Here is a 26,911-nt window from a genome sequence, read left to right as displayed (position 1 = left end):
CATTTGGTTAACTCAATAAACATTCCTGACTTATTAAAAGAATAAATAAAGCTTTTTGAATAATTATTACTCTTCTATAGTCAGTATTCTCTTGTTTCAAGGAATAGAGACTTATTCAGATTGGTCCAAATAATATAATGTTTTTCCCCTCAAAGGATACAGCAGAATTTCACAAAACCTGGGACAGAAAGAGAAACATAGCCAAGCTTTAAGGGATTGTTAACCGAAACTGTTGCCCATCTCAGATGGACAGCATTTGGAATCTCTGGTTTTTCCTACACCGTCTGAATTGACTCACTTATCCTTGCCTTCTGACAGCTCTTGCTTTATTCATCTTCGACTGAAATTTTCAAGGTGGCATTTGTTTCTTTCCTCAGCAACCATCACTCAAGGATCCAGACTCTGAGTCCCCTCATACCCTAAGGCGGGAGTCTGATGGGATCCACTCCTCCTTTAGAGGACTGGATGAGAAATCCTTACCCCGTCAGCTGATTTTACATTGCAAACATAATAAGTAGTCAAAATGAGAAGCCACTGAGTCCATTAAGATGGAGTTTTCTAAGACATATACAATTGTAAGCATTCCCCAGTACTCCTCACACATTTGGGGGCTCTGAAGCTGATTCTCATTGATCATTAACTCTGTCAAGTAAAACCATCTCAACAATTAACCATGTCCTTTATTAGTTATAAATTGTCCTTTATCTTAGTCTTTAGTTTCTCTACAGTTTCCTCCTTGACTTACAATTTCAGCCATTCATACACATCTCACAGTCTAGCAAAATCTCTTTAAGAAACTCTAAATAGATTCCGTCAGGACTAGTGTCCTTCTCCACCCAATTCCTAAGTCCTTCTATGGGAGCATTGCATCAAGGTACCACAGAGAAAAAGCACCTAATCACAGCTTTTGGTCTGACTTAGAGATCACACCAGTAGAGATACTTGGTAACTCCACAGAGTATACTGAAGCCCTTGTTGTAATGAACCCATCTTTCATATCTCCTTCCCAAATCTGGCCATGATTTCAAAATAGTGACACTCTGTTGTGAAAACTCTTCCCACTCCCTTCCCTTTCCGCTGAAACAAGTACCCTGTAAAGTTACCAAAGCACAGCATTCTTTCTAAGAAATCATGCCACCATGTTAGATGCTTGATCGATGGGAAGTTAGACTTCACCTTACCATAAGCAGAATTAAACACGACCCCATTTCCCAGCAATATCAAGGCATAATATAAATGTTCATCCTTTTTTCCACTATGCAGAGTATTTTCCTGTATTTGTCTGGTTACCATTTTTGCAATTTAATCAAAAAAGTTGTTCACAAGTATCCCTGAAAACGACAAAATGGTTGGGCTGCGGATTTAGCTCAGGGACACAGTGCCTGCCTGGCAAGTGCAAGGTCATAAGTTTGATTCCTGGTACCAGAAAAAAACCAAAAAAAAAAAAAAAAAAAAAGACAAAATGGTAAGCCAAAGGATAAAGAAATGAAATGTATTATAAAATTCAAAAATCGTATTTTGAAATAATTATAATGACCTCCAAAATACTTATAAAATCTGAATGAAGTGAATTATTTAAGACTGTATTTCATGTATATAGCACTATCCCAGTTTTGCAGTATGCATACAGAGAATAAAAGGCTAAAAGGAATCAAATAATGACTGTCATTGAGTTGGACATTACTGGAATTCTTGTGTTCTCCACAGTTTTCCTATCTGTACTACATGTTCTATAATACACATTTTTTTCTTATAGGTAGAAAGAGTAAAGGCAGAAAGATACCAATTTCTAACTATCTGTATTCTGAGGGCCATCAGATACACCCCCACAATTATAGGAGAAACTATTGCTATATAAGATTTTAGAACTATTCTTCTGTATACTGCTGTTCAAGTCACAAAAAAAAATACAATGCGGTGTTTCTGTCCTCAAATGATATGTGTTCCCAAGTAAGCATCTCTACTTTTTTTTGTTTAGGAAACACAGCAAGAGTTCTTATTTCCAACTAGGCTCATTTACAAAGTTGGTACCATACCAGCCACACATAACAGACTCATTGTCTTGAATCTTTTCACCAGAGTTTTGAAAGACTTCCTCGGAACATGCATGCACTTTTAGATTTGCCTTTTACTTCAAAATATCTCCATCTATAGCACTGTGAAGCTTTGTCCAAAAATTCTTGAGTCTAGTTTTTTCCCTTGGCATACAGCTAAAAGTGTTTCATTGACATGGCACTGAAAAAAACAAATGAGCTTTATTCTGTGAAGGAGAAGGATTCTCTCTTGGGACATCCTGGAGTGCAAAACTAGGCAGACTCAGAACTCAGGATGAATAAACAAGGGACTGTCCCCGGCAGGACTGAGGCTTCTCCTAGGTGCTCTGTTCATTCCTAAGGAGTCAGAGGAAAAGAATTTCTCAGGCCTCCTGATGGAGTGGAGTCAGGCTTATTCTGGACCCAGAAACTGTTTGATAGAATGGATTTTACCTGGCTTACTCTTTTAAAATATTTGCATTTTTAACTGCTTGATGGCATATAATTAACCCTGGAATGAAAATCAGGAGATTCATGTCTTTTCCTCATTCTACAGTAGCCAGCTTTGTAACTTGGTTAAGTTACTCTGCCTCTCTGGATTTTCGTTTCCTCACGTGTGAACGAAGGGTTGTTACTAACGGTCTCTAAGTTTCCTCTCATTGCAAAACTAACTGCTTCTCTAAATTTCAGAAAGTATGAAAAACCCTTAAGTCATTCTTTCCATAGAAGATGCTTATTTGGAGAATGTGGGAGAAATACAGCCCTGTTGGTTTATGAGAAAATATAATACCTTCATTGGATATTTCATTCTCTTTTCAGTGCTCAGATAAGTCGTGCCTCAGGACACCTTCTCTAAAGAAGAGAGTTTCAGATGCCAACTTGGAAGGGAAAAAGGATTCTGGGATGCTGAAGTACATCAGGCTTCAGGTATTGGCACCTGGTTCTAAGATACTCATGTAGCATTATCAGGAAGGACGCTCCAGATAGCCTGTTTGTTCACTAGTGTTTGGGACACATGATATAAATGGGCACAGTGTTGACCCCAAAGCCCCCTTCATTGGTGAGCAAGAGTGCCACCAAGTGTGCAAGGGAACATATCCTTCTCTAGGCAGGCAGCTTCTACAGGCTTCTCTCCATACTCTGCCCATTCCAGGGAAGCTGATTTCCTACCAGTGTGGGTGGCAACACACACGGTTTTGAAATTAGTCTGGATTTGTATCCCACAGCTACTGCTCTGGGAGTTGCAGCCATTTATTTAATTTCTCTTTATCTTAGTCTCCTCATTTGCAAAATGGGGATTCTAGCACTGACTTATCTTAAAGAATTCATGGGTAGATTAAATAAAATAGTACACTTACTTATTTATGCAGTGCTTAACACATTGCTATATTGCTATTAGAGCCTAAGCTCTAAATTGTAATAACTTTCCCCTTTGGGGTGGAAGTTGGAAAGCTTTCATGTGTTTCTGGACTGTTCTTAAAATGACTTGTCTAGCACCTACATTTACCATCTAAATTATTACCAAAAGTATCTGAAATAATGGATAAAATAGGATTTTGTGGGTGGATGTTGGGTCATGACTACAGCACATAATGTTATTTCAGATGGAAATGTCATCCAAGTTCATACCAGCTTAGAAAACTAAGTTTGTAAATGAACTGCTTCGTAAGTTAGAGATTGCTTATGGCTTTCAGTGGAAATCTACTAAGAGGAAGGAAAAAAGAAGGCTTGAAAAGTCCTGGTAGACTTCTAATACAATATAAATTTCCTGGTGTCTTTCTTTTTTTCTAGACTTATACTTATTCCACAGTTTATTCCTTGGCTGATTACAGAACTGTTTTTGTGATAAAAGTATTACAAAATTAGTAGTTTTTCTTCAAATTCATCTTAAATAATAAAATATGAAGTGTATGCATCATTCTTTCTACATACACTTCCATTCCAGAGAGTAAAATAAGGTCATTTAGGGAAAGTAGAGAGAAGGGAAGTAGCTTGAAGGTTTTAAGAAGGCAGCAATCAGTACTGTAAATGATTTTAAAACATGTTTTCCTTCCTTTTCCCAGGTGATGAGCTTATCACCTGCTCCCTTGTCTCTGTTAATCAAGGCAGCACCAATTCTGACAGAGGAGATGTACGGAGACATCCAGCCAGCTGCCTGGGAGCTGCTGCTCAGCATGGATGAGCATATGGCAGGGGCAGCAGGTAAAGAAAGACCACCTGGGACCTCGATCCTGCAGCTCCTGTAGCCCCTGGCAGTACTGATCCAAGTGTTAAAATAAGAGAGAGAGGGGCATTCATCTCAATTTTTTCTCCTAGGTCAGATGAACAGCAAGCGTTAGATGTCTAGATAGAGTTGTGCCCTACAGGAAAGCCAATCTTGAGCACTTCCTTCCCATTTCATTGTGTGGTTTGCACAAGAGCAGATCTCTCCTTGTATGTGTTAGTTAGATTTCTATCACTGTAACAAAATTCCTGAGACAGTCAACCTATGAACAGAAAAAAAGTATTTGGGCTTGTGGTTTTAGAGGTTCCATTCCATGATCTCATGATCAAGCAGACCCATTGCTTCTAGGTATCTGCTGGGGGTGCCAGACAGCAATGGTGGGGAATGGATGGCAGAAAGGACTGCTCACTTGCTGACGAGGAAGCAGAAGAAAGATGAGGAGACCAGGGTCCCACCATTCCCCTGGGCTCATAGGCACATTGACTGAGGTCTTCTCGCTAAGCTTCATTTCCTTAAGACCCTGGAGACTCCCAATAGAACACTGTGGGTGACAAGCCTTTAACACACAGGCCTTTTAGGGAAAATTAATATCCAGTCATAGCAGGGTGTCAGCAAATTATTCAGAATGATGCTCCGCAGGCCCTACATTTTCATTATATTTTACAAAGATATAATTCTTCTTGTGTTAATTCTTGTATTTATCATGAACCACTCATATTAACTTTGCTAAATCTCACATAAGCAATTTGTTCATAATTATAATGTTAAAATAAGATTTAAGTGATGTGTCCAATTCCACAAAGCTAGAATAGCTGGAAATTGGAAAAGCAGGGAAAATAATTTGGGCATATATGCACGGGTGTGGATATGCACTGGGATTATTTGGAAAACCTGAGGCAACTGATTTGATAACTGGGATAGCTTATGACACTGAAGCTAGTAAGAGGGACCAAAGATAGAGGTACAGTTGGAGAGCACCTTGGTACATGTGGCAGCTGAAGCAGTGTGAGCAGGTGAGGTCTCTAGGGAGAAGTGGAGAACAGAGAGCAGAAGGATAACCACTGAGCCACTGGCCTGCTCTACCTTCAGAGAACTGGAGAAAGAGACTGCTAGGAAGAGACCATAAAAAGTGATCAAATCAGTGGAAACTTGCTAGTCTCAAACCATGAGACAAAGGAGAATAACTCTTCAAACAGGTTCTTACAAAGGTATCAAAGGGAAACAAGGGTTGTAAAATACTGTTGTATCTGCTGATTTTTGAATATTATAAGAAAATGATTTTCTTGAGTAGAGATGAAAGCAGAGCCCTGCAGTGATTTACAGAATGAGACTGGTCTTCAGAAATTAAAGCAGGGTACAGTACATTTTAAAGGAAAGTGAAGAAAAGAGGAGGTTTGGAGATTTATGCAGCTGGTAGGCTAAAAAGGATTATCAAAAGCTAATGATCTTAACAACATTTATAACAGGGCAATATCACATACATTATCTTACTGGTGAACATTTTATAAATGATGACTTGGAGAAACTTACCCAAATTTGCACAGAAAATCAAACCCAGACCTTGTGACTGCACGTGAAGATAGCCTTCCCTTCACACCTCACAGCCTGTGAAAGATAGAGAACACTCTAGAACTGTTTTGCACTGTTCACTACCCTTATTTCACCGCACTTTCTCATATGTTATTTTATTGTAACATCAAATTTGGAGTCAGGTAGCATCATCACCATGATCATTTTACTGACAGTTTCTGAGTGAAGAAATGGAAGGTAAGAGAGGTTATGAGCTTGCCCAAGGGTACAGAGTAGAAAAGTGCCAGTTCTGTCACCACAGTGCTCACACGGTTGCCTGAGCATATTTTTAAGGCTAGGGGAAGAAAACAAGAGAATTTCTTTTTTTTTTTTTTTTTTTTTCTGGTACTGGGAATTGAACTCATGACCTTGTGCTTGCCAGGGAGGCACTGTGCTGCTGAGCTAAATCCCCAGCCTGAGAGTTTCTGATTGCTATGATTTCACTGATTTTTCTGTCTACACTCGAGTGTGTTTGTGTTTCATTGTTGAGTAACTTTGTAACTTAACATGGTTCCTGCCCTTTATCTTATTGATATTTAATTTTTTTAAAAAAAGGCAGTATTATGGTACAGGAAATCTCTTATTGTTCGTCAATCTCTTTTATCTTTAGGAAGTGTAGATGTTTCTAATAGAATCTACAACACAGATTTTGCTCTTAATGTATAGCTAATGAAGCTGAGAGTTTTTAATGAGCATCTTTATGTACCATCTGTGGGTTACTATTGGATAATTCTAGCATTTCCTAAAAATCATATTACAGGGGGCTGGGGATTTAGCTCAGCGGCAAAAGCGCCTGCCTGGCAAGCGCAAGGTCATGAGTTCGGTTCCCGGTACCGGAGAAAAACCAAAAAAAAAAAAAAAAAATCATATTACAGTATGTAATTTTCCCTTTTTTATCTTTTTTTTTCCCTGGAAATCCCTTTCAACTGTGAGCCAAAGCTTTGCTTAGAATGAGCTGTTCCACTGAACTGTCATGCTGGTGCCTTGCCCTAGCTATTCTGCTGTGGGAAACAAAGAGTGACATTTGATTTCCAATGGCTGAGACAAGATGGCTTTGGGGAGAGCTGGTGAACTGGTTCTGTTAGCTCATGAGTCGTTTTCAGAAGACAGGAGCAGTTCCCCCTTCTCCCTCACCTCAGAAACTATGGAGAATTTTAAAATGCACAGTTGCCTGTTGACTGTCTCTAGCTGCCATGTTCCTGCTGTGTGCGGTGAAGGTCCCCGAGGCCGTGTCAGACATGCTGATGTCGGAGTTCCACCATCCAGAGACCGTGCAGAGACTGAACGCTGTCCTCAAGTTCCACACACTCTGGAGGTTCCGCTATCAGGTCTGGCCCCGGATGGAGGAGGGAGCACAGCAGATTTTTAAGGTGAGAATTACCTGTGGGAATTACATTAGCAAAACCAACCTCAGAGCCGCAGTGTATAGCCTAAGCGATGCTTATTGTTTCTCTCTAATTGTACATGTTCACTTAATTCATACATGAAGGAATTCTTCTTGCTAAAAAATTGAAATATAAAAGAATGTAGAGTAGGAAACCAAGTTTCCATAAGCCTCAAAATCTTAGCACCATTTCCAGAGGTAAGCACAGAAAAATCTGAGTTATACTATTTCAGGCATTTTGCTGGCTACACACATAGAGATGTTTGGGGAAAGAGGTGGTGATTAATACAACCAAAGACCATTTGGTGGAAATCATTCATTTTACTAATGAGTAATCCGAGGCCCAGAGAGATTCATCCTGTGCCCTGTAACAGAAAATCTTGGAAAACAAACCTGTGCTTTGATGCTTATTTCATGTCAAGTTGCTCAGACTTTTAAAGCTTTCTGAGACAGGCTGTGTCATAATTCTTTCAGTGCAGCCTTTATTCCATCTTACTCACACCTCATTCCTCTGATATCAACGAACAGATCCCGCCCCCCAGCATAAACTTCACTCTGCCCTCGCCAGTGCTTGGAATGCCATCCGTCCCCATGTTCGACCCTCCGTGGGTTCCTCAGTGCAGCGGGAGTGTCCAGGACCCCATCAATGAAGACCAGTCTGTGAGTATCAGGCACTTTCTTTCCCATATCTCCAGGGTGCATGCAGTAAGTATACACAAGAAGAAGCTGAGAATGTGAGAGACAGTTTGTTCATTCTTATGACGATAAGAACAGAAAACCAGCCACAGAGATACTTATTCTTGTGAATAGAAGACACTAACATCCCACAGGGAACATTTGGAGACTTCCAAGCCAAGTTTTGTTTTATAATCAAAGCAGCAGCCACCTTATAAGAAAATGTGATATTTACACACCATGGAGTACTAGTGTGCCATGAAGTAAGATAAACTTGCGTCGTTTGTAGGAAAATGGATGCACCTTGAGACCAGAATGTTAAGTGAGATAAATCTGACACTAAGCTTAAATATCACATTGTTTCTCTTCTATGAGAAACACAGAGTAAAAATAAAGAGAAAATAAAAGACAGATAATAGGAAGTAGGGAAATAGATTGTTCTCAAAGGGGAAGCTTAAGAGATGGAAGGGTGGGGAGGGTGAAAGGGGATGAAAAAGGAATGAAGCTATGTCATGTACATGTGTCAACTCTGGGCAAGGAATGTAAGTGTTATGCACTGCAAACATGTCCAAAACAGAAGGGGATCGAGGGATGGGTAGATGGGAGAGGAAGGGCAGGGAAAGGGGATGAAAGAAAGACTTAAGATGTGTTATGTACAAGTGCCAACTCCTCCCAAAATTTAAACATTATAAACCATGTATATGTAGTAGTAAACTAAATAATAGAAAAATTTAAAAATAAAGCTATCAAAAACATTAGACATTAATTTCTTGGACAAAGGGTATTTTTTGCTACTACTTATTATAAACTAAGCATATTCCCTTCCCCTGTGATATATAAACTCCCTGACAGTGAAAACAGAAGAAAAATAAGAGAATGGATATCTCATACTTCCACTTGTGTTCCTCATTTTGCCTGTCATCAGTATTACTACCACTGAGACCTCTGGACTTAGATCACTGCTGTATGTAATATAACTTTTTAACAGCTGTGTTTAGAACACAATCTATTTGCAAACAAAAAACAAACATATGCAGCTTTTGAGAAACTCAGTTTTCTAAATATACCTTATCATTTTTGGGTAGCATTTTTCTAAATTTTGAATAATGTAGCAAATGGAAAATAAAGCAAAAGCAGAAAAAGAACACCTCTCTGGATATATCTACCATTTTTATCTTGAATATCAATTGGTATATAAGTATTAAAGATTTTAATACACCTCACAACACACCCAGAAAGGTATAGTTTTACCTTATACATTTTACCCTATACAGAAATATCTTTCATATTCTAATGAACGTATGTGTTTCCTTAATTGACACTTTGAAGAGCAAAACGTTTACTGGCTTTTAAATTCACACTCCTTTGAAAAGCTTGGTATGTGTAGCTTTTCCAGGTGTTTCCAGTTTTCTTTTAAGAATTTTTTTGAAGCCACCATTTTTTTTGTGTTACTACATATTTGCAGTGCATGCAGTTTATAGTCATCTTGGGGAGTGGGTTCATGTACATAGTACAGCTTGTTTTGGGGTTTTTTGCCCTTTTTCCCTTCCCTTCTCCCTCTTTTCCTCCCTCCCTCCTCTAAGTCTGTGTTCCCCATTCTCGTTCTTCTTGATATTATTAATCAGTACATGGCATTCTTTGCGGTACATGGCATATCTTTATCTGCTTACTTCCCCTCCCACTTTGCTCTCGCTCACATTCTGTTGGACCCCTTCCCTTTGCAAGACACTTATCCCCTTGTGTCCTTCTATCCATCCTTTGTTCATACTCTGCCATTCTCAAATGAGAGAAACTATGTGGTATATGAACTTGCATGCCTGATTTATTTCACTTGACATTATATTTTCCAGGTTCATCCATTTTTTTACAATGAAGAATTGTTTGCTGAACTCTGTTGCCTATTTTGCTTTAATTCTTCCACATATGGTATCTTCATATCTGATGGTCGTGTACCAAAGAGAAGCCACACCTGTTTCTACTCCATTATAGCCAATAATTCCAACCTCTGAACTATGAGCATAAAGATCTTTGATGCTTCTCCAGTGTAGGCGATGGGTTCCTGTTTCAGTCAGCAAACTCTATCCCAACCTCTCAATAGATTTTAAACTATGCTCCATAATTCTATATTCAGAATGTATTTTCTTTTTCGTTCTACAGTTCTTACCTTATGCCACATTATCAGCCAGTTTTTGAAACTTGGTTTTGAAAATGCATTGCTAAGTGGCCTATCAAACGCTCCTACTTACTGTTGCACTGTTTATCATAGTCATCTTTTGTCTTAATACCCTGCAAAGTGTGCTTGTATGAGCGCAGCCCTTTAGTAGAGTGATGAATACTTCCTCTCTGTCTCGAGAACCTTGTGACTGTAGGCAACAGAGAGATGTGGAATTGCTGTTATAGACATTGTTCAGATTGGTGGTGAAGAGCTCCAGCGATCAATTCCCTACTCTAAGACCTCTGACTCTATCCCCAAACCTGTCAGAATTTGCCTTAGCATAGGCATCTTAAATAAGGGTGTCACCAATAGGATAACCATTCTGCAGAGTGCATTTTTCTCCTTTATGCTTCTTTTCTGTCAGCTGTTGAAGAATGGGTCAGCCTTAATATTTCTTCTTTATGCCTTTGCTGTAATAACCAGAATCAAATTTTATATTCAACTTTAGTAACTATCAACTCTAATTTCCACTCAGTAACTTTGTTTTTACAAATATTAAGTATTTAAAGAACACCACTTCCTCTTTGTTATTTACAGTGTAGTAAATGCTTGACCTACAAAAATGAGACAAATCACATATACAACTGTTATATATGAGAAATACAATATGTTATATATGTCCTTCTCTTCATGGACTTGTTCTTTGGATTTTTTAATCTTATGTAATAAAGGTCCTTCTTTAAAGCCAGTTCAAAAAATTTTGGGCTAAATTTTATTTGATCTTAATGTTTAAAGAATGAATCATTGATACTCCCACTCAGTGCTAAAGGTGAAAAGGGATTGTTTCCAGAAATTATAGATATTCTCAAAAAATTCTGATTGGGGGAGCACTGTTATACATAACCTAGAAACATGGTAGGAAACAAAATTAATCACCACAAAACCAGATCACAGATGCCCTAGCATTTCCTGAAGATAAATAACCACATCTGTGTAGCTCATCAGCTCACTCTGCCTCTCACCTCACAGAAAGAGTTGCCACTCAATAAACTTGCCTTCATATCTCCCCAGAAATCCTTTTCAGCCCGGGCTGTGTCCCGCTCCCATCAGAGGGCAGAACACATCTTAAAGAACTTGCAACAGGAAGAAGAGAAGAAGCGTCTTGGCCGGGAAGCCAGCCTCATCACTGCCATCCCTATCACCCAGGAGGCTTGCTATGAGCCCACCTGCACGCCCAACTCAGAGCCGGAAGAAGAAGGTGCTCTATACACTTGGGGTTTCCTGGGGGCTGTGTCACAGGGAAAGGATTTGCTTTGAAGTAGACCCTGGTGCTCTTATGGGGTGACAGGAAGTGATACGTCCCCTCCATCTCCCTCTCATTTCCTGCATTAGTCAATGGAACAGATGAGCTGTTTTCTGAAGTTAGAGCTGGCTGTCTCGGGAGAATATTAGCCATACTGAGTGAACTTGGCTGATGATGGACCAGGCACTGGTTGTGATTGGAGAAACAGCTGAATCCAGAATGCATATTAAAGCAAATGCAACCAATCCTGCATCACTGAAAATGGGGTTAATCAGTGAACTACTTCCACCCTTTAAAGCTCAGACAGGTTATTGGAGACAGAATAATTTATGAACCATTCTACACTCAGCAATTCTCTGCCTTATTTTTACAGAAAACTTTGAGTGGGATTTTTTATTTCTGTAGAAGATTTTTGATTTTTCCCTTTCCTGACTACACTCTGAATTACATAAGCTTTATGTTCTGAATAGAGTGTACACTTGTGATGATGGTAAATTTGTTTAAAAAAAAAAAACCAAAGGTCACATTCTTCATTTTGTTTGCCAGTAGAAGAAGTCACCAATCTGGCATCCCGCCGGCTGTCTGTGAGCCCGTCCTGCACCTCCAGCACTTCCCACAGGAACTACTCCTTCCGCCGGGGCTCAGTTTGGTCCGTGCGCTCTGCGGTCAGTGCCGAAGGTGCGTCGCTCTTGCACACGTGTGCTTTATTCCTCATGGCTTACACCTTTTGAAACATTTTCCTGTTAATGCCATTCTCTCACTTCATTGCACAGTCTTTATTGCATGATATAACTTGTTTGATGACTTATAGTTTTAAAAATAAAAAAAGACAAAGTAGAATTTTTCAAAAAATTGTTGATGCCACCCCAAAATTGTCGTTTTAAAATTGGCCCTATTTTGTTTATATTACATGTAAACATGTGGCTGAAAGTGCAGAAGACATTATTCTAGACATCAGTGGTTTTTCACCCTGGCCGCATGTTGCAGTCAACTGAGAAACTTTTCTTTAAAAATACTCAGGGAGGGGAGGAGAAGAGGACATAAAAAGAATTAAGATGTGTTATGTGCGTGTACCAACTCCCTATGATGAATGTAGCCATTATGTCCTGCAAACAGGTACCAATAAAAATAAAAATTAAGAAAAACTATCCAGGCCATACCCAAGATCAAATTGGAAGCTCTGGCGGTGGGAGCACACATTGGTATTTCAGAAACCTTTCTTTGGATAATTCCAATATGTGGTTGTAGGATGCCTTAGGATGCTGTTGTGGAATCGTTTAACAGCCAACAGAAGACTGAAGCTCATCCCGTTCCTGTCACGAAGTCTGATTCGTGGTGTGCTGGGGGAATGGGAGTGAGACTGATGGTGTTGTACTTCAGTTCCAAGAATTTAAAAAATATGTTTTGGCAATGGTGAACAACTGGCTAGGACCTGTCGCTTCATGATCATACAGACTTCATCACTGATTTACAGGTCAACAAAAAGATACAGAGAAATGGAGAAAATAGGACTGGGGTTCTCAACCCTTCACTGTACAACTCTGGGCCCTTTGAAACAAATGACTGATGCTAATTAATCACACAATATGAGGGTAGGAACCAAGGTACAACTATGCTTTTATAACCTTTTATTGTGATATAATTCACATGCCATAAGACATATCTGTTGAAATATCACTATAATTTTAGAGTATTGTCATCATCCTCTAAAAGTCCCATAATCAGTAGTCATTCATTCTTCACAACTTCCCATCTCCTGGCCAGAGAAAATCTACTTCCTATTTCTGTGGGCTTTCCTATTCTGTGTACTTCACATGAATAGAATAATGCAATAGTTGACCTTTTGTGACTGAATTCTTTCACTTAGTACAGTGTTTTCAAAGTTCATCCATGTTTTACAGCGTATCAGTTTCCATTACTATTTATTGCCAAATAGTTTTCCGTTATATGGATGTATTCATTTTATTTGTGAAATCATCAATTACTAGACGTGTGGATTTGTTTCTATTTTTTGACTGTTATGCTGCTGTGAACAGACATGTGAAGGTTTTTCTAGGGCAGGGTGGAACTACCAAACTATTTTGCAACATACACATATAGTTTTATATTCCCACCAAAATATATAAGGGTTCCAGTTCCTCCATTTGCTGTTGTCTGGTTTTGTTGTCAGCTGTTAGCAACACTTATCATCTGTTTTTGTTTCTTCTAACCATCCATGTGAGCGTCAGGTGGTATGACATTGTGATTTTTATTTGCATTACCTTAATGAAAAATGATGTAGAGTATCTTTTCATATGATTATTGGCAATTTATATATCATGTCTGGAAATGTGTTCAGTCACATCTTTTGCTTGATTTTTTTCTTGTATTTTTATGTATTAAATATCCACATTATTTCATGTTAAGGATATAATTACAATTGCATATGCAATTTGGGAAATGCATCTCAGTTCATGAGAACAGAAGTAGGTAGATACAGTACACCAAGAACCCTTCATGATGGGAACAGCATGAACCTCAGTCTTCCACAGCAGCATCCTACAAAACGTCATTTTGCCCATTTTTAATTGGTTAATTTCATTGTTAAGTTGTACCAACTATCTATTTTAGATACAAGCCATTTATGAAGTAAATCACTGGCAGATATTTTCTCCCATTCTATGATTTGCCTTTTTACTTTCCTTAATGGCAAACCTGAAGTATGCTAGTTTTTAATTTTAATTAAACAAATCTGTGTATTTTTCTTTTGTTACATGCTCTTAGTGACCTCAGAAACAATTCAGTGTCACAAAGAATTACTCTCGTGTTTCCTTCTATGAGTTTTCTAGCTCTAGCACTTGTCCTTAGGCCTCTATTCAATCTTGAGTTGATTTTTGTTATACTGTTAGAATGCGACCTCATCCTTTCCCTCTGTTTGAAAAGATTATTTCTTTACTTTTTTATTACTACTTGTTTGCAGTGCCTAATGGTTACATTCATTGCAGACAGATGGCCCAGGTAACACCTGTTAATTATTTTTGCTTACTTTTTCCCTCCCCTACCACCTCCTTCTTAGTCCCCTTCTCAAGAACTAGGAAGATTGTGATGCCTCCTATTTTGTACTTGTTACTCAGGATTGCTTTTGCTATTTTGGGTCTATTCTTCTTCCATATAAATTTTAGGATTGTTTTCCTAGTTCTGTGAGAGATGCTGTTGGTATTTTGGTTGGGATGGCATTAAATCCATTTATCAGTTTTAGAAGTATGGCCATTTTGACACTCTTCTTTCTGCCTATCCAGGAGCAGTAGATATCTTTCCATTCTCTGAGTTTTTTCCGTCTCCTTTCCCAACTATAGTTTTCACTATAGATGTTTTTCACTTCCTTGTTGTGTTAATTCCTCAGTACTTCACTTTTCTTGAAGCTATCATGAATGGTATTATTTTCCTAATTTCTCTCTTGGTGTGTTCATTTTTGGTGACTACTTCAGTAATGAAAAAGTTATTTTTTTATCCAGTAAATTTTCTTGGCATTCTTATCAAAAATCAATTGAATATAAACAATGGTTTATTTCTGGTCTTTCTGTGTGCTAGTCTTGACGTCAGTAACATGCAGTCTTAATTATTATAGCTTTGTAGTAAGATTTTAAATTGGGGAGTATAAGTCATCCAATTTTTTAATTTTCAAATTTACTTAAACTATTCTTCAACTCTTGGCATTTCTATGTGAGTTTTAGGATCAGCTTACTAATTTCTTCATAAAAGGCACATAAGATTCTCTTACACTGTGTTTGTAGATCAGTATGAGGCATATTCAGGCTTCTGATTCATGAACATGAAATGTGTTTTTATTCATTTCAGTGTCTGTTTTAACAATGTGTAGTTTTTAGTTGACAAATATTACACTTTGTGTGTGTGTATGTATGTGTGTGTGTGTGTGTGTGTGATTTTTTGAGACAAGGTCATGCTGTGATCTCATTATGTAGCCTACGCTGGCCTCAAACTCATGGCAGTCCTCCTGCCTCAGCCTCATGACTGCTGGGATTATAGGCATGTGCCACCATGACCAGTTTACCTTTTTTTGTTGAATTTATATATAAGTATTTTTTGATGCTAGTATATTTTAAATTGTTCTAATTTCATTTTTGGTTTTTATTGCTAGTATATAGAAATATGGTTGATATTTGTACAATGACTTTATGTAATAGATTAAATACTCTGTTAGTTCCAATAGTTTTCTTCTGGATTTTTCTATAACCAAAATTATGTTATCTGCAAATGGAGAGAATTTTACTTCTTTCTAATCTAGATACCTTTTTAAAAATTATTGCCTAATAGCCTTGGCTAGCCCGCCATTCCAATGTTGAATAAAAGTGGTGAGAGCAGTGGGGAGGAACTGCTTTTGTTTTTGATCTTGGGGAAGACGAACACCTACTCTTTCACCATTAAGTATGATAGCAACTGTAGATTTTAAATTAATGAGTTTTATACCCTTCACTTCTCAGGTTGGGCCCTCTTATCAAAAGTCAATTCGGCATAAGTTATGGTTTGTTTCTGGTCTTTCTGTTCTATGTGTCTCTATGTCAGCCCGATCCTGCTATCTTGCAGTCTTAATTACCATAGCTTTGCATTAATTTTTTAAATTGGGAAGTGCAAGTCCTTCAATTGTCATTTTCATTTTCAAATATATTTTAACTATTCATAGACTCTTCTTAGACACTCTTATTTTTATCCTGAAAGAGTGTTAGGTTTGTTAAATGCTTTTTCTGCACCTATTGAAATTTTCTTGATTTTTTTCCCTTTCAACATTTTTGCATCTATATTCATCAGGAATATTGGTCCATAATTTCCATTTCTTGTGATGTCATTATCTAGCTTTAATACCAGAGTAATACTGGCTTTATAGACTAATTTGAGCTCCCTTCTACTTTTTAGAAGTGTTTGTGAAGAATTGGTACTAAATATTATTTAAACATTTGGTAGAATTGACCAATGAAGTTTTCTGAGTGTGGACTTACCTTTGTGAAAAGTTTTAGTATTATTATACTTATTATTACTATTTTGATTTCTATATCAATCTCTTTGCTTGATATAGATCTATTCAGATTTTCTTTTTTTCCCTAGTCTACTTCTATGGTTCACATCTCTCTAGTAACTTGTATATTTAACTTATATTTGCTAATTTATTCATGTTTGATTTTTCATAATAGTACCTTAAAATCCTTATTATTTTGGTATGATTGTTACTGATGTGTTCTCCTTCATCCTTGAATTTGGTAACTGGAAACTTATTTTTCTCAATCAAACTAAGAGTTTATTAATTTTCTTAGTCTTTTAAAAATAATTTTTAGTTTCAACTTTACTGTTTTTCTATTTTCTATTATATTGTTCATACTCTAATGTTTTCTCTTTCTTTTCTTTGTACACTATGTTGACACAGAAATTTAGGTTATTACTTTTTAATGTAGGCACATATGGCTATAAATTTTCCTCAAAGTGCTGCTTTAACTGCATTCCCCCAAATTTTGATATGTGGAGTTTTCATTTCTATACATCTCATAGTAATTTCAAATTTCTACTGTGATTTTATTATTTGACCCATTGGTCATTAAAAATTGAGTTGTTTAATTTTCATATATTTGTAAATTCCCCAAATATTCTGCTGTTACTTATATCTAATTTCTGCCTCTTAGGTTGAGAGAATGTACAGTGTATAAATTCAACCTTTTGAATTTATTCAGGTTTTTCTGGTTACACAGATTCTATTTGATTTTGCAGAAGAATGGTTTATCTGCAGTTGTGCATGAGGTCTAGTTGGTTTATAATTTTGTTTAAATCTTCTGTTTCCTTACTGAATTCTGCTTAGTTCTATTCATTATTGAAAATGAAGCCACAGCATATCCAGTGTTTATTATTCAATTACTCATTTCTCTCTTTCTGTCCATTTTTGTTTCATGTGTTTTAGGGCTCTATTATTAGGTGAGGATGTGTGTATAATTGTTGTGTTCTTGACACTTTGACCTTTTTACCACTATACCATCACCTGCTTTGCCTCTACTCAAAGTTTTTCTATTGAAGTGTATTCTGCCTAATAGTATAGGCACTCCAGGTCTTCTGATGACTGTCTACATGACATATCTTTTCTCATCTTTCTTCCTTTTATTTGTATCTTTGAAACTAAATCGTAGTCCTTATATGTAACATATACTGAGTCATGTTTATTTGTTCATCATACCACTAATGCTTTTTATTAAAATATTTAGTACATTTTTATTAACTGTAATTATGAATAAAGTAATATTAATGCATGCCATGTTAAAATACAGCTTTTTATAGTTTTCTTTTACCTCTGTTTTATAATAGGTACATTTTAAATAACATTAAAATAGAAAACATTTATAATAGCTGATTAAACCTCTGACTAGTAATAAACACATCTAAACTTCCTCAGGGGCAGTTTTTATGGACTGCTTCTTTTCCTGTACATGAGTAGTGTTTTCTTGGTGTTTTGCATGTCTCATAATTTTTTTTTAATGAAAAGTAAAGATTTTTAATTATATAATACAGCAGCTCTGCAGTTTAGGTATCCCTCTTCCTCCTCAGGTTTGTTGTTGTGGTCTGTAGTTGTGAATTTATTATCAAATACATGCATCATTGAAAAACAGAACATTAATATGAGTGGGCTGTGCTATTCTTTTTTTTTTTTTTTAGAGGAAGGAAGGTTTATTTGGCCCACAGTTCATAGTTATCTGGCTCCAAGGCAGGGCAGAGGGGCAGAGGGGCAAACATTCATGGCAGGCAGAAGGCAGAAGGCAGCAAGCAGCAAAGTATCGAACAACAAGTGACTAATTGTGCTATTCTTAGCTTAAATGTATGTGGGGTGCTTCCTCCTACCCCATGTCAGCACTCACCAGCTCTCACACACTCACTTGCCTGCAACCAGTTCCACTTATGAAAACTGTGTTGGTTGCCACTTAGAATTTTATTTTCTGTGATTTTGTATTGTGAGTTCATCCACCTGCTCCAGAATGTCTAAGTTTCTCTACAGAAATAAGAATAATAATAGTTGGGAAGTGGATTAGTTTTGTTTGTTTTAACATGGAGAAACACTGTATAGAAGCACACCTTTTTATAAATTCTAGTATTTTCTCATTGTTGCAAGGACTGCACCATTAAATAGGTAAAGCTTGAACTGAAAAATGTTGCGTTAGAATTGCATCACTAAGCAAAGCAACCTAATTTTGTTTCCCACTCCAGATGAAGAACATACCACCGAACACACACCAAACCACCACATGCCTCAGCCCCCACAGGCAGTGTTCCCAGCATGCATCTGTGCAGCAGTGCTTCCCATCGTTCACTTGATGGAGGATGGGGAAGTACGGGAAGATGGAGTAGCAGGTGAGGTTTTCATTAGGAAAATCACGTTACTTCTAAAGCTGTTCATCTGATAGAGAATAGCAAATTGCTCTTGAACACATGATCTACTACATATTGAATTGTTTTAAGTACACATAATACTTATACTTTTGCAGCATACCACTCTAATGCTATTACTTTCCCTACCTCCTCTTCCCACTACTTTTATGACGAAAACATTGCAATTAAAATAGGCAACTGAGGGGCTGGAGATTTAGCTCAGCGGCGAAAGCGCCTGCCTGGCAAGCGCAAGGTCGTGAGTTCGGTTCCCGATACTGGAGGGGGAAAAAAAAAAAAAAATAGGCAACTGATCTGGAAACATTGTTTATGACCAAAAAGCAAAACAACACTTATTTGGTTGCATGAAATCAATATTTTGACCACTTTAGAAACCTTAGCTATTAATTTTATACCCTTGAAGCTACCTTTCCTACTTGACTACCTTTCCAGAGTGGCTAAGGAGAATAACTGCAAAATGAAATGAAAAACTACCATTAAAGCTGGGTTTTATTTGTAACAGACCAAATGCTAATATTCTTAAGTTTAAAACTAATTGATGATTTTTTAAAACCTCAATAAAAAACGGGTAAAGGACATAAAGGCATCTACTGACCAACAATACCTACATGCATAATTAGTGTTTAAAACGAAAATGAAACCTTATGTTTCAGTTACAAAATTGGAAAAGAAAATACCCATAGTTGGTGAAGCATACAGTTTGGTATAAACATTATAGAAGAGAGTTTCACAATATAGATTAAACACAGAATTGGTTTCTAGCAATTTCCTAAAGAAATAATGAAGGCTATATAAAGATTTGTAAACGACATAAAACAACAAATATTTGGAAAGAATTTTTAACCCAGCAACAGGCAATTAATCTTATCAGCACCGTATGATGGCATTTAATACACTTACAAATCACATTGTAAAATATTAACACAGAATGTATTCTTCATACTGCTAAGTAAAAAGCTTAGTATGAAACAATATGTTTTCTATATAAGAGACATACTCCCCAATTCGGAGTATGTCCTCTCTTATATAGAAAACATATTGTTACTACTTCTATGCTTAGAAGACTTAGTAACTTATTGTTACTAAGACTTAGAAAACTTAGAAGACTTAGTAACATATTGTTACATATTTTTAACCAATTTCAATTTAATAATAAATATATTTAATAATAAATAAAACATCTATTTATTTGTGAAAGCTAGAGCTTGTATTATATATTTCTTGTTCATAGTTTTGATTATATAACTTCTAATTTTTGTTGTATGGTTAACTGCCAAAACAAAACTTAATATCATTTATTCAAAATATAGGTTGAATGATAAATTCATGCTAAATTCTAAACTTCTACTTTAGAAAACGCATGCAATTGGGAAACAGCATTAAGACCGATGATCGTCTAGCACTGATTACTGTTCCTTTTGCCCAGCTGCATAGGTAGCGTGAACATTTCTGGCAAATTTCCACTGACCACCTTGTCCAGAGTAGCACTTTATTTTTCACTAGGATGATTTATTCATGAAACTTCCTCTTAGAAATGGAAACCTAATTATTATTGGCTCAAATACTTTATCTTGCTGAAGGAGATACTATAAGTATTCATGTGAATAGTTAATAGACCATCTTTCACGCCTTTTTAACCAAATTATCTTTTCAAAAACAAAATAATTACTTTAGGAATTTACCTATACAAAAAGCAATAGAATAAAGAGTTAGCTTACTAAAAACTTACCACTGCTAATATTAAGGTGTTTTCCACAACAAAGACAACTGAATATATACATATTCTTTCATAAAACAGTGCTAATACCTCAGAAACATAGCTTTTTGTTTCCTTTGTTTTACATGTCAAATGTTTAGAAATAGCAAAAAGAAAAACAAAAAACATACATCCACCTTTCAATAGAAAAAGCTCAGAGAAGCTTTTTAAGGGAAAAAAGACAAATTAAGAATGAGTAAATTGAATATTTTATTAGACATCTCTCCTTTTTAAGACAAATGTTGAATTTCTTTTCTCTCCCCAAGTGAGTGCTGTGGCCCAACAAGTCTTATGGAATTGTCTAATTGAAGATCCATCAACCGTTCTTCGACATTTTCTGGAAAAACTGACCATCAGCAATAGACAAGTAAATTCCTCTTCCTTTAAAGTGTATCTATAAATGTGAACCCTTTAAAAAAGAATGAAGAAGGGACTTTATAGTTCTTTGCATGCAGTGCCAATATATCTGATATGTCACCAATAAGTACTTTGTAAGTTGTGATCTACATTAACACCCATGGGCTGGGGATATAGCTTAGCGGCACAAGCACCTGCCTGACAAGCACAAGGGATTGAGTTCGATTCCCGGTACCAAAGAAAAAAATATGATAACACTTCCCACTAAACAAGAAGGCTAATATTCCTGACCACCCTGGAAGAGGACTGTGCCAAATTAAAGCAGTTTTTTAAAATCCAAAAAATACAGCAATGATTAAAATTTACTAGTTTGTACCTGTGTTATGGTTTTATTCACTTAAAACCTAGGCTTATTTTCTGAAAAGTACGAAAATTACAGACTTCTGAATTTAGCCTCTCTTGGCTTCACTCTATCTCTTTGAATCAAAGTCTAGGAAACAAAATTATGAAGTTTGGTAAACCTGGTATATTTAACCATTTCTCAGTATAGACCTTTGTTACATTCCCATCACATTTGGAAACCAAGGCAAACAGACTAAATATACAGCTTTCTAGTGATTCGCCTGTGACTATAGAAAAGGGATAAATTTGTCTTTTTTATTACTATTTTTAAAAAGGCACTTGCCTAACTACTGCTCAGTTATATTGATATGTTGGCTCTTAGGAGAGAGGTCTGCCAGATTTAATATTAATATTAGCATTTAAATATTAATAGAAATATTTAAATATTAAGTATCATATATACTATAAGTGTACATGTGTTGGGATGACTATACTATATTGAAATGTTGAACATAATTGAAATTAACTATTGGGCAATAGAAAAGAATCCCCTTAATGTTCAAGAAATTAATTTTCTGTCCTACAGCCTGGCGCCTAAATGAGTCACTAAAAATTCTGCTCTTCTTGCAGGATGAGTTAATGTACATGCTGCGCAAACTCCTCTTAAACATTGGAGATTTCCCTGCCCAGACATCTCACATCCTGTTCAACTACTTGGTGAGTTTCAGCACCCAAAAGGTTATAAATTTTCATTTCCAATGTGAAGAGAAACAGGCATACAAGGAAAAGTTCTTAAGATTTTTTTTTTTCACTAAATTTCCCTTGATTGCATGACTGAGGTGAATCAGTCAGCTAATGTCACCAGTTTTAGTATGGGGAAGACCCTTCCTGCCAGTCTTTGGTGTGCGATGGATTCTCAGTAAATGTCAGCTTCCTTGGTCTTTCCTCCACATTATGCAACTTCTTCATGTTGGTTCATGTCATTTTTAGTCATTTTCCCCTCTTCCTTTTTTGCCACTTAAAACACACATGTGCCAGTATTTCCCTAGTTAGTGTCTCTCTGTGTATGTACTTTTCCCTGCCAGCTATCTATGCTTTTGCCTGTTCTGACAACTCCTTCCTCATCCCTCCGGAATCTTTACCAACTTCTTCACAGTCTATTCCTCACTCTGCGAATAAATATGCAGTTTGGAGATTGTTTGGAGATTGAAGCATAACAATTATTCTTTGAAACTGCGCTTTAATGCAGGCAGACAGATGGGAAACTAATGTCTCTCTGTGGAGAAGCCTTTCCTTCTCTCTCCCTCACTATCATCAGGGAAATAGTTATCCCTGTGCGTATGCATCCACAGCCAGGTGATAAATTTAACTCACATTACAGCTCCAACGTGCAGAGAACATTTGTAATTCCTGTCTCTTGTCTGGAACTAATTTGGTCTTACTTCAGAGTGCCCACTTGCTGGCTGGAAAGGGACAAATATAAATAAGTGTCCAATCTACTTTTAAGTGAAGACTGATACAAAAATATAAACAGTACTTCTAGGCAGTATTCCGTTTCTCTTGGATGTAAGTGCTTAGCCTTTAGGAATCCTCCTCCCTCCCACTGACTGCTTTTCTTAGAGCTATGCGGACTTGGAGAGAAAAAGGTTTTCCTTCATGGTCTATCCCGTTTCCCATCTGCCCCATTAAAGAGACAGTGCTCTTTAGGTTGCTGGATATCTGGCTGTGAAAAGCTGAAGCCCAGCGCTGCTGTGACTGGAGGCCTGTGTTCTCCCACTGGAATTTGCTGGGGTCTCAACTCACCTCAGCTCCGGCTGGTGCTTTAGGCTCCCCAGCCTCCCCTGTGACCCCCCTGCCCTGCCAGATAGCTCCAGAGTGGGAAGCTCCCTGGCTAGTGCATCCTGCTCAGGGACGGCAGCCTGTGGCATTTCCATCTGGAAAGTTCTCCAGTCGAGTATTCTGCCACTCCTGGGTCCTGTCTGTGTCCCACAAAAGCCAAAGATGATGAGTAAAGCTAAATGTGAGGGCCTCACTTGGTTTAAATCCAAGCACTGTGAGGTTTGTGTCGCAACCATGTTAGTCTAGAGAGGTTCTGAGGTGAGGCCCTGGCAGCAACCCAAACATGGCTTTCAGCGTGACCCTCACTTGCTTATGTAGCAGTCATTTCCCGGGTCATTGGACAGTAAGACAGCTTTCCTGAACCATTACTTTCCTCTGTCCTCTCACCTGCAACAAGAGATGAATATCATTTCCCTTCTCCTATGCTTTCCTTCTTTTTTTTTTTTTTTTTTTTTTTTTTTTCTCCGGTACCGGGAACCGAACTCACGACCTTGCACTTGCCAGGCAGGCGCTTTTTGCCGCTGAGCTAAATCCCCAGCCCCTCCTATGCTTTCCTTCTGTCAGTGCCAAATAAGCCTTAAATTTGGATGTACATCCTCCCAACTAGGTAGTTGGTAAGCTAATAGAGAAAAGGATTGGCCACACTTTGCCTTGCTGCACAATCTTGTTTTGCATGAATATAAATTCCTGTCTTTGTATTTCTGTCCAGTTTCCCATCATTCCAGGCACATGGATGCTTTGGCTGGACCAGGGCAGGGACCTTATATTTGTACAGCAAAGAGACAGAGTCATTTTTAAATGATTACTTGCATGATACATCCTCTTTTTCCTGATGGCTAGTCTACTGTGGATGGCGGGAATGCTGAGAACATGGACCCATCAGTCCTAGACTCTGTCAGGACATTTAAATCCACTGTTTAATTTGCCCTAGTGATCTTCAGGGTAGAATGAGAGTACCCTTGTGGGTATGAAAAGACTTTTGAAAAGGTTTGATGTCCAGATAATTTAAAGGAAATAAATCTCAAAATCCTCAACTTATAAATATGCAGCACCCCTTCTTTAACTTATCTGCTGTCTCAGTCACCACTGTCTTGCTTTAATAAAGAAGGCCCGCCCTGCCATCCTAGGAATCTGTCACCTGGCCATTCTTTTAAGGTCGTGATACACAGTGTATTAAGCACATTGACATGTGTGTATGTATGTATGTTTGTTTGGTCAGCTTTTCAGGTACACTCCTTCCTGATTACTGCCACTGAAAGTGTTAGAGAAGCGATTCAGCAATGAATACGGCAAGGCAGGCAGATTTAATTTAAAAAGAAGAGCCTTACCAAGCCAAGGGTGAAGGGAAGGGGGAAGGAAAAGGGGAAGAAAAAAGATTTAAGATGTGTCATGTACAGGTACCAAATACCCACAATGAATGTAAACACTGTATATCACAAACATGAACTAAAATAATAATGAAAATAGGGGAAAAGGATCTAGAGATGGAGGGAGGGAGGTGGGTGGGGAGGGGAAAGGAATAAAAAAAGAATCAGGCTGTGTTATGTACATATACCTACTCCTTAAGATGAATGTGAACCTCACGTACTGCAAACGTGTACTAGGAAAAAAAAAAAAGAAAGTGAGTATGTGAGCTCAGGATTACTGTGGCTTTGTGGGTGCTGTTCGTTCTGCCTTTCAGGTGGGCTTGATCATGTACTTCGTGCGGACTCCCTGCGAGTGGGGGATGGATGCCATCTCAGCCACTCTGACCTTCTTGTGGGAGGTGGTGGGGTACGTGGAGGGCCTCTTCTTCAAAGACCTCAAGCAGACGATGAAGAAGGAGCAATGTGAAGTGAAGCTCCTGGTGACTGCTTCCATGCCGGGTAACTCCTTGTTGCTTGCAGATGACATAACTTTAAAACAAAGTTATAAATAGCCCTTTGAAAAACCATGAGCCTCTTTCATTCATGAGAAAACTTCCAGAGTTTTCACCCCTAGTAGTGAGTGCATCAAAGAATTTTTGTTCAATACAATTAGAAGAAATATAATAGAGCCTTTAAGCATCAGCAGTTGCCAGATGAAAAGGGGGACAGAAGAACTGGGCCCATGTGAATCAGTCTTTGATGGGCTGCCAGGGTTAAAGATTTATTTAAGTCTATCACAGAGAGCCAGCTGAACTGAAAGCGTTTTTGAGTGAATGTTTTGGCACTGCAAGAATGATATTGTTTGTATGACATGGACCCCCGTCCTTTGTGAACTCAGTGAGAGGCGGCTTTATGAAAAATTGGAAGAGAAAAGAAGGAAGAGGGAGAATTACAAAAGAACACAAAATATGATATAAACCCTTGATACACTTCATTTTACTTCATATGGTCTGTGTGTCCTCGAGATGAATATTTTACCAGCTCTTTGTCCTCAGTCATTTACTATGAAAATAGAAGAGGACGCATCTATGGAAATAAGGAGAAAGACAAAACTATACGCAGATGAGGACACAGATCTGGCAACAAAGAAGCCTGTGTTAAAATCAGCACTCCATTTCTCTGTTTCCTTCTTTTAAGATGAAAATAATATTCATGTCACAGGTTTTCTCTAAGATTTAAAAACAATTATGCATGTAAAAGGTAGACAGCAGCATTGTAACTCCATAAATGGTAGTTATAATTATTAAATATGAAGTATTTAAACTATATCTTTAACAAAGTTTAGTACATATCTCACATAAAGTATTTAGTAGTTTAAAGATGCAAGTCAGCTTATTTATATTATTTTAATAGTTTATGTTTTAAATACAAACTTTCTTATAGTGGAATCCATTTGTTATGATTTTCCCTTTTGGTAGGTACCAAAACCTTGGTAGTTCATGGACAGAATGAATGTGATATTCCAACTCAGCTACCAGTCCATGAAGATACTCAGTTTGAAGCCCTGTTGAAGGTAGAAATGACTTTTGACAGAAATTATTTTTGTGCACAATGTCTATGGCTACCTCTGTGAACAACCATTTTAGGTTAAATGGCATTTTTCTGTCTCCAGTGGGATGTGTGTAATCCTCTACTCCTTGAGAATTTGCACCACTATTATATACTTAAGTAATTGTTCCCTGTTATTCTTAGGCTTTCGTTAAAGTAAGCATGATCAGGGAGGTTCTCTCTTGGCTACATGCAACAGTGGAGCCCTCTGATATTATTCCTGAACCCCTGGAATGCTGTGAATTTTGGCTCATGTGCTTCTGAACATCACAATGGTCCTGGTGGTGCCCTGTGTTTTCCTACTGACAGCACTGGAGTAAACCCTAGCTGTCAGCTGGTGATCCATACCAGAAACCTTTTTGTGGCAACTACTTGAATCTGCATAGTTGACTTGTCACCAGCAGATGTTATAGGTAAAGCAGAAAATAAACACTTTAGAGCAGTGATGGTGAACCTGCAGTGCACATGCTGCAGTAGGTTGTTTGTATCATTGAAAGTTAGGTTTGCCATCGTTGCCTTAGAATAAATTGGTTGAGTAAGAAAGCAGTTTCTAATAGTTATGGCAAAGATTCCCCTCAGAAGAAATGCCATCATTGCTACTCCTACAGGCTTCGTGCAGACATCTCAAGAAAATATCTCAGCCAGTAAAGCAACTTCAACGACCACTCCACTGGTCTCCTCACACCAAGGATAGGGTAGATGAATGACACTACACCTTCGAAGCCTGGCTCCACCACAGCCATAGTGACCTAAACAAATCACAGCCTCCTGTCTCAGTTTTTTCCTACAGTGCTGGTATACTAGTTCATGTTATATAAGTTATCTACATGCAAAGCACTAACCCTAGAATACAATATACAACAAGTTCTCAAAGTAACGTAGTTTGGATTTTCCTTGATGCTATTAT

General features: G+C 37.6%; 1 protein-coding gene across 4 annotated transcripts in view; it reads left to right on the top strand.

Annotated features, from left to right (window-relative positions):
* Positions 1-26,911, top strand: part of Unc80 (unc-80 homolog (C. elegans)) — a 204,032-nt gene that overhangs the window by 125,337 nt on the left and 51,784 nt on the right. For 3 of the 4 annotated variants that reach the window (XM_005396953.1, XM_013520683.1, XM_005396951.1), the window contains exons 29-39: positions 2,853-2,960; positions 4,097-4,235; positions 7,015-7,196; positions 7,739-7,870; positions 11,112-11,298; positions 11,890-12,021; positions 18,577-18,720; positions 20,779-20,879; positions 21,842-21,928; positions 24,732-24,915; positions 25,875-25,969. In XM_005396953.1, the coding sequence (XP_005397010.1) occupies positions 2,853-2,960; positions 4,097-4,235; positions 7,015-7,196; positions 7,739-7,870; positions 11,112-11,298; positions 11,890-12,021; positions 18,577-18,720; positions 20,779-20,879; positions 21,842-21,928; positions 24,732-24,915; positions 25,875-25,969 (1,491 nt within the window). The remainder of the gene's footprint in view (positions 1-2,852; positions 2,961-4,096; positions 4,236-7,014; positions 7,197-7,738; positions 7,871-11,111; positions 11,299-11,889; positions 12,022-18,576; positions 18,721-20,778; positions 20,880-21,841; positions 21,929-24,731; positions 24,916-25,874; positions 25,970-26,911) is intronic. The other variant, XM_005396950.1, reaches the window with a different exon arrangement.

This window comes from Chinchilla lanigera, unplaced genomic scaffold (assembly GCF_000276665.1).
Source record: "Chinchilla lanigera isolate Chin_1 unplaced genomic scaffold, ChiLan1.0 scaffold00056, whole genome shotgun sequence".
Classification (NCBI taxonomy): Eukaryota; Metazoa; Chordata; class Mammalia; order Rodentia; family Chinchillidae; genus Chinchilla; species Chinchilla lanigera.
This window is presented reverse-complemented; position numbering and strand designations above follow the sequence as displayed.